Source organism: Carya illinoinensis, chromosome 9 (genome assembly GCF_018687715.1).
Source record: "Carya illinoinensis cultivar Pawnee chromosome 9, C.illinoinensisPawnee_v1, whole genome shotgun sequence".
Classification (NCBI taxonomy): domain Eukaryota; kingdom Viridiplantae; phylum Streptophyta; class Magnoliopsida; order Fagales; family Juglandaceae; genus Carya; species Carya illinoinensis.
In genome coordinates, this window is record NC_056760.1 from 1,392,427 (window position 1) to 1,407,224 (window position 14,798).

Here is a 14,798-nt window from a genome sequence, read left to right on the forward strand (position 1 = left end):
TCGCCATTGAAGATGGAACTCTCAAAGTACTAATGGGAGTTCGGGTGGCAATGAAGGGTTTGAGGCGAGGAAACTTGTACTTCTTGCAAGGAAGTACTGTTGATGGAAGAGCTTCCACAGGCTGTGAGAAGCTAGATGAGACTGATGCCGACACCACCAGTCTTTGGCATATGCGTATGGGACACGCAGGAGAAAAAGCTTTGCAAACACTGGTGAAGCAAGGCTTACTCAAAGGTGCCAAGACATGTAAACTGTCTTTCTGTGAGCACTGTGTATTGGGGAAGCAGAGGCGGATCAAGTTTGGAACCGCAGTACACAATACACAGGGAATTCTTGACTATGTGCATTCCGATGTTTGGGGACCTACCCAAAATGCATCTTTGGGAGGTAAACATTGGTTTGTAACTTTTGTTGATGATTATTCTCGTCGTGTGTGGGTGTATACGATGAAAAACAAAGATGAAGTGCTGAAAATCTTCCTTGATTGGAAGAAAATGGTTGAGACTCAGACCGGCAGGAAGATCAAGCGGCTCAGATCTGATAATGGAGGTGAGTACACTTCAGACCCCTTCATGGAAGTATGCCGGAGAGAGGGAATTGTCAGACATTTCACGGTACGAGGTACACCGCAGCAGAACGGTGTGGCAGAACGAATGAATCGTACTTTATTAGAGAAAGTGCGATGTATGTTGCTGAATGCTGGATTCAGTAAACAATTTTGGGCTGAAGCTGTGACCTATGCCTGTCACCTCATTAACCGACTACCAGCAGCTGCCAATAATGGGAAGACGCCCATTGAAATGTGGAGAGGTAAACATGCTACTGATTATGACTTTTTACACATTTTCGGATGTCCTGCTTACTATCATGCTAAAGAAAGTAAGCTTGATCCTAGAGCCAAGAAAGCAAAATTCTTGGGCTTTAGTATCGGTGTAAAAGGGTATAGACTCTGGTGTGTAGAGTCCAAAAAGGTAATCATCAGTAGAGATGTTACATTCAACGAATCTGAGATGCTTAAGTCACATAAGCATAAAGATTCCAGTGAAAGCAGCAGTGATGGCGAAACATTAGATGATTCGCAGAGTGTGGAGTTTATTACTTCAAAGAAGTTGGGAAAGCATGGACAAGATGAGGTTGATAATCCAGTCATAGTACCTCCAAGTCAACCTGAGTCAATAGCAACCAACAGACCGAGACGAGAGAAACGTGTACCGATACGTTATTCAGACTATGTGACATATGCATTACCAGCTGAAGGGGGTGAGATCCCAACCACTTACAGAGAAGCCGTACAGTCCAGTGAACAAGTTGAATGGACAAAGGCGATGAATGAAGAGATGCAGTCTCTTCACCAGAACCAGACTTGGGAGCTTGTGCCGCTTCCAAAAGGAAAGAAGACAATTGGCTGTAAGTGGATCTTCAATCAGAAAGATGATCAAGCTGCTAAAAATGGAGTGAGATACAAAGCTAGGTTGGTAGCCAAGGGCTACGCTCAGACAGAGGGAATTGACTACAGTGAAGTATTCTCTCCTGTTGTGAAACATTCATCCATTCGGATATTGTTAGCTTTGGTTGCACAATATGATCTTGAGTTAGCACAGCTTGATGTAAAGACAGCTTTCTTACATGGTGATCTGGAAGAGGAGATTTATCTGTCTCAACCAGAAGGATTCAAAGAAGCTGGCAAAGAGAATTGGGTATGCAGTCTGAAGAAATCTCTCTATGGCTTGAAGCAGTCACCTCGACAATGGTACAAGCGTTTCGACCGCTTTATGTTGGATCTGAAATACACTCGTTGCCAATACGATCATTGTGTATATTTCAGAAAACTTGCAAATGGATCTTTCATTTATTTGCTTTTATATGTAGATGATATGTTAATTGCATGTAAAAGCAAGGGGGAGATAGATCGCTTAAAAACTCAGTTAAGTAATGAGTTTGAAATGAAAGATCTAGGAGAAGCACGAAGAATATTGGGAATGGAGATCAGCAGAGATAGGGTGAAAGGTATAGTTCACCTTACTCAGAAACAGTATCTGAAGAGAATACTGCAACGATTCAACATCGACTCGAAGACGAAGCCGGTGAGTACTCCTATGGCCCCATATTTCAAGCTCAGTGCATTGCAGTCTCCTAAAACCGATGAAGAGCGAGACTACATGAAGAATGTACCATATGCAAGTGTTGTTGGAAGCTTAATGTATGCCATGGTGTGTACACGACCTGATATCTCCCAGGCCGTTAGCTTGGTTAGTCGCTATATGCATAATCCTGGAAAGGTTCATTGGCATGCGGCTAAGTGGATTCTACGGTATATTGCGGGGACCGTAGATGTTGGTTTGAGGTTTGAGAAGAGTGAAGATAGTCTAGTAACTGGATATGTTGACTCAGACTATGCAGGTGATCTTGACAAACGTCGATCGACAACTGGTTATGTGTTCACTATGGCTGGAGGACCAGTTAGTTGGCGATCAACTTTGCAGTCAACAATTGCACTATCATCAACTGAGGCTGAATACATGGCTGTAACAGAAGCCGTGAAAGAAGCTATTTGGTTACAGGGATTGGTAACAGATTTGGGCTTTGAGCAGCAAGAGGTTACCGTTTACTGTGACAGTCAGAGTGCAATTCATTTGGCCAAGAATCAAGTATATCACTCTCGAACAAAACATATAGATGTCAGATTTCACTTTGTACGTGAAATATTGGAAGAAGATGACATCAAACTTCAGAAGATTGGCACTGAAGATAATCCAGCAGATATGTTGACGAAGGTCGTCACAGGGATCAAGTTCCAACACTGTTTGGACTTGATCAGTATTGAACACTGCTGAGCACCCTCGGGTGCATTGGAGCGTATTCGATAGCAGAAGTCTCTCATGTCAAAGAATTTGGTGCATTCATTTGAAGAATGAATCAGTTTGTAAGCATCCTGGTATGGCACACTTGGGTGGAGGGGGTGATTGTTAAAATCAACCCAAGTGTAAGTGTGAGTGTGAAATGAGTTTGGGTTTGCAGCCACCAACTCATGCTCACCCACCACCACCCACCACCACCTACCATAGTTAGGCCACCCACCCTCTCCCAAGTCAGAAGAAGCTGCAACAGGTGGGCTGCTCTTCTCCTATAAATAGAAGAGAGCTCTGAAGATAAAATGCAGTGGGTAAAAGAGAGGAAGAGGAACGTGAGAGAGAGAGAAATAGAATTTTGTAGAGTGTTTTGAAAATCTCGTACAAATTCTATAAAAGAGGCTCCAGTGGACGTAAGCAATTTGCTGAACCACTTTAAAATTGTTTTGTGTGATTTTCGGACAAACCAGAGGCACAACACTTGACTCACCAATGGGTACCACAGGTTCTGCTCTTCACATGCTACACGCTTTCTCTTTTTTTTTTTTTTTTTTGAATTTCCTCTTTTGATATCTATTTTATATATTAAGCTGTCTATACATAATACTTTCCTATTAATCCGATCTCCACTCTCTTAATTAGTTTTAATTATTTTCTGTTAGAAGGAATAATAATATATATATATATATAGGATTCAGTCTTTTTTTTGTTTTTTATATATGTGAATAATAAAAGAGAGTACCTAACGTTTTACCATTGGGGAATAGCTGGTGGTGCCCAGATCTACTGTATTCAAGATGTGGCCTCTGGTCTGACTAACATAACATTATTGATTTATGAGTCATTCTATACTTTTTTTAAGCTGTCTTCTACTTATGGTTCCTTGTCACGATCTGGAGGTTAATTTAATTATAAGCACTTATTAATCTTCAAAGTCAGCTAAATCGATCGTTAACACAAGTAATTTGTAACATGGCTTGTCGGAATATCCTAGGAATCATCTTTTAGAAAAATAAAACATACACGAGGAATTAAGTCTTGTTCATATCTGCTTCGGCGACCGCATGCATGCATGTAGAAAATTTTTATTTTTTATTTTTTAAAAATACCTTTTATATATGAAAGAATAATTACTTTATAACACTTCTATATTGTAAAAAATAAAAAAATAAAATAAAATTGTAATTATCTCAACAAGCATTCTGCTTTAACTTTTTTTTTTTCCCTGTAATTACACTTACCTTATTCTGCTTAATTTCGTTGTAATTTAAGTAAACGACGTTAAATCATGGAACTTTTCTGTTTGCTACGTGGGGCATCAGAGATTCAGAAGCAGTGTGGTAACTTGGGCCGTGTTGAATTCAGTAAATCGAAGTGAAGCCCAACTTAACCTTAAGTGGGATTGCTTTGCTAGGTCTGACATTGCTAGCCGTCAGACCTGGACGTTTATGTGCGCATATGAATGTCCAATGTGCATAAGATTGAACACGTTTAATAAGGATGTGCGACAACTCAACATTCCTCTCGGCCATTGTCGTACGTTGCAGCTGTGAATGGTAAGAAATATATTTATAAGTCTGTTTATTAAAATATTGAAAATATAATTAATATAAAAAGCTATATTATTAGTTAATATAAAAAAGTATTTATATTTTAATTTTTTAATAACTGCAGTGAGTTAAATAATAAATAATATATTTATAAATTATACACCGACTAATTGTAAATAGCATAATTGTATATAGATGGGAGATAAACTAGTATTGAAAATAGCAACAACACTGATTTCTGGAAGGCAGATCAGGCAGAAACACAGGCAGATCAGGCAGAAACACGCATGCAGCATCCAACAGCACATGACTATGGCGATATAAATAAAATCATTATTCTTGATTGAAATTATACAATTATTACAGCAGATCAGAATACAGCCTTTGAACAAAGCTGTCCATGTAGGAATTCTCAAGCCCTGGGCTCAGCAATAACTCTCGCCATTTAGTATGGTTGGCTCTCACCTCCTGCCCAACCCTGCTATCATCATCCATCACTGCCCTCACAGCCCTGCACACTCCCTCCCTAGTAAATAACCCGTCTTCTTCACCCTTTTCAACCTCAACTCCTAATTTTAGATCTCCGGCCATCTCCCTTGCAATGATATGTTGTTCCACAGCGTGTGGCAGAAGCACTAATTGACACTCACTCACCAGGCCTTCAGCTGAAGAGTTTGACCCGCAATGTGTCACAAAGCAACCCACAGAAGGGTGCTGCAGAATCAACTGCTGCTGAACCCACTCCCCATGAACAATCCCTCTTCCCTTTACCCTCTCCTCAAACCCTTCTGGCAATGCAGACTCAATTGTTTCAACCTCCGTTGGTGGTTTCAGGGCAGCAAAAAATGGTAAACCCGATAGCTCTAGGCCCAAAACCAGTTCTTGAAACTGATCCTTCTTTAAAATGCATTCGCTTCCCAATGCACAGAATATAACTGTTTTCGCCTCGAAGCCATCCATCCACGTTGCCCATTTCTTTTCTAATGCTGAAGTTGGTGGCCCCGGTACTATTGGGCCCGAAAGAATCACGGGCTTTCTAATTTGTGCTTGCAGATAGTCACAGTAAATCCCTTCCATCTCCCTGCAGGCTTTGAAAACAAGAGCATCGCAATCTGTGTAAGAGATCATTAGGCGTTCCACGAATGATACGCCTCCTTGGCCATCTTTCTTCACCGTTACAAGGGTTAGTGCTTCTCGGGATTCATGGGCACTTAGCTTTATCGAAGAAGGTGGGAAACTCGGCGGAGGTGCTTTAAGATCGACCTCTGTTAAGTGTTTCTCAATGAGTTTCCTTTCTGGGCTAATCAAATACCCCACGGCTGGAGGGCCAACAACTGAAAGACATATAGCCTTGATGCGTAGGCGGCGAGCCAAGGATGGTAACCAGTGAGCCAAATCGTAAAATACGAAATGGGGCTTGATGTCACCCAGAGAGGATTCAATTGTGGGTTCAGTGAGGTCGAAGGCAGTGAAGAGGAGGGAAACCAATGAGCGAGGAATATCTGCAGTTACTTCAGTACCAGAAGGGAGGCCATCTACGTGCGGAACTGTAATTGGGATGAAAGATATGAGGTCTTTGTGCAGATTAAGAGGCTCCAGCTTAGTCTGAGTTTTGGTTGGCAAGAAGAAAGAGATTTTGTGGCCTCTCTCAGCAAATTTGTTGGCGGTGTGCATGAACGGGTTTAGGTGGCCTACGGCGAGCCATGGGTACATGGCTATGTGAAGGGGGCCCTCGGAGCTCATATTTGCTGCAAACCCACAAATTAAATACAAGTTCAAGAATCACGAACAGAAACAGTTAAAAAGTGCTTGATCCTGAAAAGAAGAAACTGGGAGCAGATCGTATACCTCCGATCACGAACAACTTCAGAAATTTTTTGGACTATAAAATAATAAAAATATGAGGTACCTAGTTTTATGTTAAATACATTTCATCGATTCCATTCGATATGAAAGTATCCTGGGCACTATAGAACTGTCGTCACTTCTGAGGGAATACTGTCGGTGATGGGCTTTTATTGCATCCGTACCGCTTCGGTCCGGTGAAGGCCGAACCTCCGTGAAGAGACAAATGTGGCAATCGAATGGCATGATGTGAAACGTGCGGTACTTTTGACGACGAAGCCTTTACAAAGGATGATGATTACGGTATCTTCAATGGCAATAATGGTATTGAAATTTCGACACCTACGGAGTCAGCGACAGTAGCTATTCCCTTGCATCTGTTCCGCTTGGGTGCTAAACTTCCGTGTAAAGACAAATGTAGGTTCCCCACCAACTCGAGCAAATCTACAGCATGAAAAATCTGTCTGATGTGAAACGGGGAAAAGAGAATAAGTTTTACTATTTTCATATACCATATACTGTATAATTTTTTAAGATTTTATTTAATTTTATTCTTTTTAAAATAATTAAATTTTTTTACTAATTATCTATATATCCCATATTTAATAAAAAAATAAAAAAAAAGTAGGATTAACCAACTAACGCTAAATACAGATTTAAAGTTTGTAAATATCATTTTTTTTTTTTATCTCTAATTTGTTTTTGCCGTATTTTACAATTCTATGGATCATATGTTACTTTGTAATCATATTGTAATTATTTTATTGTTTCAACAATCATATTTTCAATGATTACTTAACGATAATATCTATTTTTATTCAGAACATGATGTTTAAGTGTATTTGTTTTATAGATTAACAATTTCTTAATGTTATGCTATTCGAAGCTGCTTCATTTTTTCAATTTTCAAATTCTGTTCAAATCATTAATATCATGCACTACACTAATTTTCTTTAAAATCTAATAGAAACATTCATTAACCTTAATTAAGATTAATATAAAAGAAAAGCCTTCTCATAAGATTTTTATCTTCAAATCGTAACATAATATCGCATTTACAACAACAATAGGATTTAAATTATTAGGGAGAAATGTTTTGATTGTATGTCCTACTTGAAACAATTAAAATTAATTAAATAATATATATATTAAACAAATGGATATTTAATTTTTTTTATTAAAAAAATATACCGATATATAAAATTTAATGAAAGCACCAAGAGATACCAAAACATAAAGAGAAACAAGTGCAGTTTTTGTGTCGGTAGCCATATGCCTACTGTCATTATTGAAATGGAAAATACTAGTTCCACAGAAATTTTCCACCGAAAATTTTTACCGAAATGTTTTTTATTTTTAATTTTGTTTTACTTAACTATTAAGTAAGTGTTTTTAAATGAATATATGATTTTTTTATTTTTTAAAAATATTTAAATAGTTTAAAAAATAGGGAAAGAAAAAATAAAAAAAAAAAAAAAAAAAGCTTTGCACTGATGGGTAGAAATTTTCGGTGGAAAAATCTCTGTGTATGTAGCATAGTCCTATTGAAATTACCCTTTCATGTTCAATCCAGAAAATATTTAAATTAAGATTGCGTTTGAATATTAAATTGAGTTGAATTGAGATAAAAATTAAAAATTAAATACAATATTATTATAATATTATTTTTTAATATTATTATTATTTTTAAATTTAAAAAAATTAAATTATTTTTTATATTTTATTTTAAAATTTAAAAAAATTATCATAATTAAATGAAATAAGTTAAAGATTAATTTATAATCAAACTAGCAAGTATAAACCAGATTATCCATGTCAGAGACTGATCATATAGTCATTGGAAGGCGCCAAATATACAATAGGACAAATTTCTGAGCTCACATTATATCATTATGAAAGCAATCATCATATGATTGCAGCTATATATAGCCGCAAATGAGACCTAATTGTGGAATTAAATTTCTGAGTTCATACAGCGTACTGATCTTATCGTTCCTGGGTTTTTACGTCATAATGATCATATATGTAGTATGAATTAAAAAGGTTCCGTAATTTTTTTAAAGTGATCATTTGGATATAAACAAACTAAATTAATTGTGGCCCTGAACGGACATGATCAGCTGCATAGGTCTTGATTGAGGGAGAGATGCGCATGCTAGCTAGCTAGCGCTGGTCAAGAGAGCGTTGATAACAGGCCGGCCAGTAATTCATCAGATAATTACAAGTTCCGCCTGAAAGTTAATTTATAAAAGATGTCTATACGTGCGTAGAGAGTGTGTAGATGTCTTACAGGTAAGAGACTCAGGACTTTGGCGAAACGAAGACGAAGTTCAGGAAAACCGTCAGAGAAAGAAGAAAACAAGTTAATTGCAGCTTGAATCAAGAGATCTTTTGAATATTCTTTTTAGATTCGTATGGCTAATTAACCTACTTAATTGACTTTGTTATAATTAATATAAGTTAATCAATTGGTGTTCAGTTAGGTGGTATAGCAATTTCAATTTGGGACAAGTTAGCAATTCCTCTTTGGGATGCATGAACGACACATAATCTGTAATTATTTAATTGGAAAACTATTAATAACCATACGAGTCGATTAATAATTAGCTTGTAAAAGGTCGCAGCAGCTAGTAATTCATGTCGGCTGTCGGCTGTTTGAGTCACGCAAACGTGTCTCAACTCTCTTTTGTAATAACAAAACCGGCCAAAGGATGGGAATGATTCCGGATTAGGGAAACGACAATAGTACGGAGGGATCATGGACAGCAATGATAAAGAGTAATTTAAATGATATTTGTGTATTTGAATATTGGACATTCTTTTGATTCTAATTGCAACCAAATATTGGATCTATCTATACCTAGTCTTTCTTATCCAAATAATATATTAAATATAATATAACATGAATAGAATTCCAGGTTTGAAAGCCAATTTCCTATAATTAAAATTCATGGAATATTCTCGCCAACACGTACGTGTTTTGTGTATGTGAATATATACTACCTCTCGCTGTCAAGCAGCCGCTAGATTGGCCCGAAACGTTGTTAATTAATATGTCACGCCAATGAATTGCGTAATAATAACTCACAGCTCACAGCTAGCTACCCACATAAAGATACGATCGAGGAGACAACACATGATATATATATATATATAATATGTAATATTGAAGCAAGGAAGATACTTGTACTAGAGTCCCATTCCGGGCAGCTTGGGTTCTGATCTTCCGAGGTGAGGGTTGTTTGATATTCTCTTCGATCATCATTGTTCTTGTTCTTTCTGCTTCGTGGGCAGTGCGGATAGTTTACTTCATCAATATATAAGAAAAGAAGATTGAAGAAAGAAAACAGTACTAGTCTGGCACCATGGCTGTGCGAGGAGGGCTGAGGCTGTTTCTAACATCAGCAGTACTGGCCATGGCCTTCGCCGGATTCTTTGGTGGCGTAGATTCCTACAATCGGCCGCCTATGCACAAGACCCTCGTCGTTCGTAATCTCGCGGACGATCTTGACGCTGTTTCACCGCAACAGGTACGATTGATCTATTTATGTATTCACTTCAATTATAAATATATAGTAGTACTAGTGTTTAATTCCATTTTTTGTATGAATCTGTTTCCGAAATTGTTGAAATAGATTTTAAGAAATCCCAATTATTTATGCAATCATGTGCATGTATGATCATGTATGTGGGGGGAAATGAATGGATCGTTGCACCATCGATCGCTGCTGCAGGCCAGCATGGACGTTGTTGTGACGTTTTTGTCAAAGTAAGTTTCGTGTTCTAGAAATATTATTGCTTTCTGGGATGGATGTAATACTATAGTACTTCGGATGGCAACCTAACTTTGTTGACTTTGATGTACATAACTAACAACAACGTTTGTCTCTTGCGGAGTTAGGCGATCTTAGGGAAGGTATGTACGGATTAATGAGTACCCAGCCGAATTAAGGCTCTTTTTTTTTTTTTTTTTTGACAAGTTATTAAGGCTCTTACTTGAACGACACTAACAAAAGAAAAAGAAAACCGAAAGAAAGGAGTGCTGATCGACAACATGCATTATATCTTCATGTAAACCTCTAGTTTCTCTTGCAAACGTCGCACATATTATATGTACATGGGACAGAGGTCAGAGGAGTAAAAATGTGACGCATACGAGTAAGAAGCTGCTAGCTAGCCAGCCTAGCACTCCGAGAATTCTACAGAGAACTATTGAAAGCTCAGATATGTGTGGAAGGAAGTACTACGAAAGGATAGGATGGGTCGGGCTGGGCCAGGAATAGTGAGGTCGGCCCAGAAGGAAGCAGCGAGGTAATGCGCACTGGACATGGGTCTTGAGCCAGAAGACCTGATACCGTTATTGGTCGACAACCCACATGCGTAGGGTTAAGGACAACACTTGCCTCTAAATCCCGACAGCTAGACAAGCTTGAAAAGTGGGCACGCTTGACCATGGCCACATTGCATCTCATGATCTCTCTAAGCACTCTTACTTGAGCCCCTCCAAATTCACAAGCTGAAAAATAGGTGTTTCTCACCACCTCGAGTCCTCATTTCATAGTCATATACGTAAGAGTAAGTCGACCCATAACTGAGTTGTTCGAGCTATGAAACACGATATCAACAAGATAGATACCTACAATACTCACGTTAATTAAAAGAATGTAGTACAAATGAACCAAATTGAAGGTTTATATATAGAACCCACCAAATCTGACCGATTGATGTTCACCCAAGGCTAGTTGATTATTAATGTAGCTAGATAGGTTCAAACACATGATCAAGATCGATCGAGCTAGCTGGTAAATCAGTTTGGTCCTAGTCCAGGTGTCCTGACCAGATCAAGTATAAACTAATTAAGTATGATGTCAAAAGAAAAAGAAGAAAGAAGGAATCAGATTCGAAATTTAAAAATTTAATAGATATGTTATATAAGTATTTTAGGAATATCCTTTATTGATAATTATCCCTCAAATATTTTCTTTACCACAATTATTAAATTTTTGGGAAGTATTTTCTTCTCGCGTGATTGTAAATCACTGAAATAAAATTTAATAAAAGCCATCATATATGCACTCTAAAAATAAAACACTAGACAAAAAGAAGCATATTCTAGAGTATCAGATGATATTTTGATCGCTTTTTCTCCGACGGGCCTATCATAATGGGCTCGTGGGTGGCCGTTGGGCTAGTTTGACGAGCTTATTCGAAACGTCCTACAGCTATCCATTTTGTAAACAACGAATTGAAACACTTTGTGGGAGATATTTTCTCACGCAAGAGGAGCGTACGAAACCTATAGCCATCCTCAGAGATGGAATATGCCAATCTGTCATAATGGCTGCGCGAGAACTGGGGCTGTTTCTCGTATCAACGGGCCTCGCCTTGAATGGGTGTTTGGGCAGTCTCAATACGTACAATCGTCCGCCGCCCCGCCCGACCATTGTGAACCATTTGGAAAATCTTAAGTCTGCTTCTCCTCAGCAGGTAGGTAGGGATTCTTATCTTCACTGCGTGGGTATTTCCTCCCTTCCTCACCTTCCCCCCCCCCCCCCCCCCCCCCCCCCGGGGCGCCCCCTCCTCCTCCTCTGGTAATCAGGGAAAATATGTATTTAATTGGTTTTAATTGTCGTGGGCCCGTACTGTTGTTCCTGGAGCATGGAATGTATTGCTTGCTTTTGTTAATGAAACGTCGTATTATTTTGTGTTAAAGGAAAGTGGTTATGAGTAATTGGACATTGGTTTTTTAGCTTCCATTAATATGGTTAGTCATACAGGTGCATTTATCTGTAGTTGGGGAAGACAAAATGAGGATTTCATGGATTACTGAAGCCCCAACCCCAGCAACAGTACAATATGGTACCTCTCCTGGGAAGTACGAGTTTTCCGCAGATGGGACTACATCTTCGTACAGTTATTTGACGTATGATTCTGGGGAGATTCATGACACTGTAATTGGTCCATTGAAGCCCAATTCACTATATTACTACCGTTGTGGCGTAGATTCCACCCGCGAGTTCAGTTTCAAAACCCCACCAGCTCAGTTCCCAGTCAAATTCGCTGTTGTTGGTATGTATAGATCAAAAGCAGAGTATACAAGCTTTTTAAGGACCTATATATATACATATATCATGTCTTCCCTGTTTCGTATAATATTAATGTTAATGTTCAAGCAAAACTGCATAATATCCATGCAGGTGATCTTGGACAGACTGGGTGGACCCAATCAACTCTCCGACACATAGCAGAATCGAACTACGACATGCTGCTACTTCCAGGAGACTTATCGTATGCAGATCTCAATCAGCCTTTATGGGATTCATTTGGAAGGCTTGTCGAGCCACTGGCTAGCCAGAGGCCTTGGATGGTGACGCAAGGCAACCATGAGATTGAGAAGATCCCACTCATACACAGCGAACCCTTCACAGCCTACAATGCAAGATGGCGCATGCCATTCGAACAGAGTGGCTCGGGCTCAAATCTCTTCTATTCTTTCGATGTCGCCGGAGTGCATGTCATCATGTTGGGCTCGTACACAGATTTTGATCCTAACTCAGCACAGTTCAAGTGGTTAGTGGCAGACTTGCGGAAGATTGATAGGAACAAAACTCCGTGGACAGTAGTGCTTATTCATGCGCCCTGGTACAATTCTAATACAGCTCATCAGGGTGAGAAAGAGTCGATTGACATGAAGGCATCCATGGAAGGGTTACTTTACCGAGCTCGCGTGGATGTTGTTTTTGCCGGACATGTACATGCCTATGAGCGCTTTGTAAGCTTCTTTTTCCCTGCTTACCCTGCTTATTTATTAAGCTTATAAACTCCCTCTATTAAAATGTTATTGAGTAGTTGAATTCTTCATTTTTTTTTTCCCTACTAATTTATCATAATATGAGAGTGAATGATTTTTAGTTGCAATTAAGCTGTTTCCATATGTTGGACCCCAACGATCAGAGGAAGTTTCTATTCGATTTTGCTCGTGGATTTACTCTGCTCTGTATGTGGATCTAAATTTTTAATGCTTGATTTACTGGTCAAATGTTTCCATTTGGCATTGGTGTTCGTCTCTATCAGACTCGCGTTTACAATGGGAAAACTGATAATTGTGGTCCGGTGCATATCACCATTGGAGATGGTGGGAACCGCGAAGGACTTGCCAGCAAGTAAGATCTTCTTCTATATATGCATGCCATTTTTAACCTTATCATATACGATTTGGATGTTGTAGAATGGCTATGACACTTGAGGTATTCCTTGGGGGTGAATTACGGCCTTGACCTTATAAGCTATATAAGCTGAATTGAATTATTTCCAGCAGACGTTAGGAGAAATTCTCCATTTGTTTTTCTTGAGACGAGCAGTCTCTTAAATCAAAGCTTCATTTTCTTGAGGTGAATGGCATATATTAATACGGAAGTAAGCAGTATTTGTTTGACCTTAACTGACTTGATGCGTGCATTCTGGTGCCAGGTATATAAATCCAAAGCCCAACATATCCATTTTCAGGGAGGCGAGCTTTGGGCACGGGCAATTGGCGGTGGTGAATGCAACCCATGCGCTCTGGACATGGCACAGAAATGATGACGACGCAGCAGTTTCCAGTGATTCAGTATGGTTGAGAAGCCTATCATCTGACACTGCTTGTAAAGTGAAAACCTGAATTGTTTGAATACACGAGAGAATTAATCATAGTACGTGTTTAATAGCTATGTTCCTCCGAAATAGATTAATCATACTACATGGTTACATATCGACACCTGCGAGTTACAAATTCAAAAGAAAAGCAGCCAAACTCAAGTATCCGACCCAACTAAAGAAAACTAAAAGTTCTATATAGTACATCAAAAAACAATAAGAAATACCAAACCTGTAACCAAATCTGTTTGACTAACGTTCCAGAAAGGAGACGTCCGGGACAGATAAAGATAAATCAAAATGGAGTTCTGAAATTTATATAATTCTAAATGGACCGGTCCAATTTGAGATATGCACTACACCATTCCAAGTGGCCAGAAAAATGTTGGTCAATAAATTATTCTTAACCTACGCAAATTATACTTCCGTGAAATAAAAGTTAAATATTGAACTCCCCAAATTAATTATGAATGATATTTACCGAAGAAAAAATAAGATATAATAAAAAAAATTGAGATGGAGACAAGTAGGAAAACGAGAGATCAGATCACTTTAAAAGTCGGCTACATCTTTATTATTAAGTTGGTTGAATACAAAATATAAATCTCTATTTATATATTTTTTTTAAAATACTTAAAAGATAAGATAAATACTCATCTTAGTTATTATAAAAATCAAATGATAATTATGAAAATTAAATTATAATAATAATAATCAAATCATGAATTTGATTTGATATTAATTTCAGATTCAGAGTACTGAATAATTTGTACATGGAATGCACATTTTTTTTCTGGGTTGGCGTTACCAAGTTTCAGAAAAGGAATAAACCTATGCATGGCAGCAATATTCTCTCGGACACTGTTTTCTATATATTAATTTGTGTGCGCGCGCTTTAAAAAATTTGTCAAATATAGCC

At 38.3% G+C, this 14,798-nt stretch overlaps 2 protein-coding genes across 5 annotated transcripts; one reads left to right on the forward strand and one right to left on the reverse strand.

Annotated features, from left to right (window-relative positions):
* Positions 1 to 4,720: 4,720 nt before the first annotated feature.
* LOC122274990 (cyanidin 3-O-galactoside 2''-O-xylosyltransferase FGGT1-like) lies at positions 4,721 to 6,572 on the reverse strand. 2 transcript variants are annotated; one of them, XM_043083882.1, is made up of 2 exons: positions 6,309 to 6,572; positions 4,721 to 6,147 (listed from the first exon to the last, which is right to left on the reverse strand). In XM_043083882.1, exon 2 carries the CDS (start codon positions 6,140 to 6,142, stop codon positions 4,760 to 4,762), a length of 1,383 nt encoding a protein of 460 aa, XP_042939816.1. In that variant the 5' UTR covers positions 6,143 to 6,147; positions 6,309 to 6,572; the 3' UTR covers positions 4,721 to 4,759. The 2 variants fall into 2 exon arrangements, with proteins under 2 accessions (XP_042939816.1, XP_042939815.1); XM_043083881.1 differs by having other exon boundaries at positions 6,248 to 6,572.
* A 2,825-nt stretch (positions 6,573 to 9,397) lies between these two features.
* Positions 9,398 to 13,949, forward strand: LOC122277067 (probable purple acid phosphatase 20). Of its 3 annotated transcripts, none has more exons than XM_043086952.1 (5): positions 9,398 to 9,774; positions 12,022 to 12,313; positions 12,442 to 13,016; positions 13,319 to 13,407; positions 13,715 to 13,949. In XM_043086952.1, exons 1-5 carry the CDS (start codon positions 9,610 to 9,612, stop codon positions 13,902 to 13,904), a joined length of 1,311 nt encoding a protein of 436 aa, XP_042942886.1. In that variant the 5' UTR covers positions 9,398 to 9,609; the 3' UTR covers positions 13,905 to 13,949. The 3 variants fall into 3 exon arrangements, with proteins under 3 accessions (XP_042942886.1, XP_042942887.1, XP_042942888.1); XM_043086953.1 differs by lacking the exon at positions 9,398 to 9,774 and adding an exon at positions 11,484 to 11,731; XM_043086954.1 differs by lacking the exon at positions 9,398 to 9,774 and adding an exon at positions 11,591 to 11,735.
* The last annotated feature ends 849 nt before the right edge of the window (positions 13,950 to 14,798 follow it).

Bases quoted from the DNA above. Each gene is read 5' to 3' on its own strand.
- LOC122274990 (XM_043083882.1), bottom strand. From the start codon at position 6,142: ATGAGCTCCGAGGGCCCCCTTCACATAGCCATGTACCCATGGCTCGCC.
- LOC122277067 (XM_043086952.1), top strand. From the start codon at position 9,610: ATGGCTGTGCGAGGAGGGCTGAGGCTGTTTCTAACATCAGCAGTACTG. The intron at 9,775-12,021 runs GTACGATTGATC...TTAGTCATACAG, and splicing joins ACGCTGTTTCACCGCAACAG to GTGCATTTATCTGTAGTTGG. The intron at 13,017-13,318 runs GTAAGCTTCTTT...CGTCTCTATCAG, and splicing joins TACATGCCTATGAGCGCTTT to ACTCGCGTTTACAATGGGAA.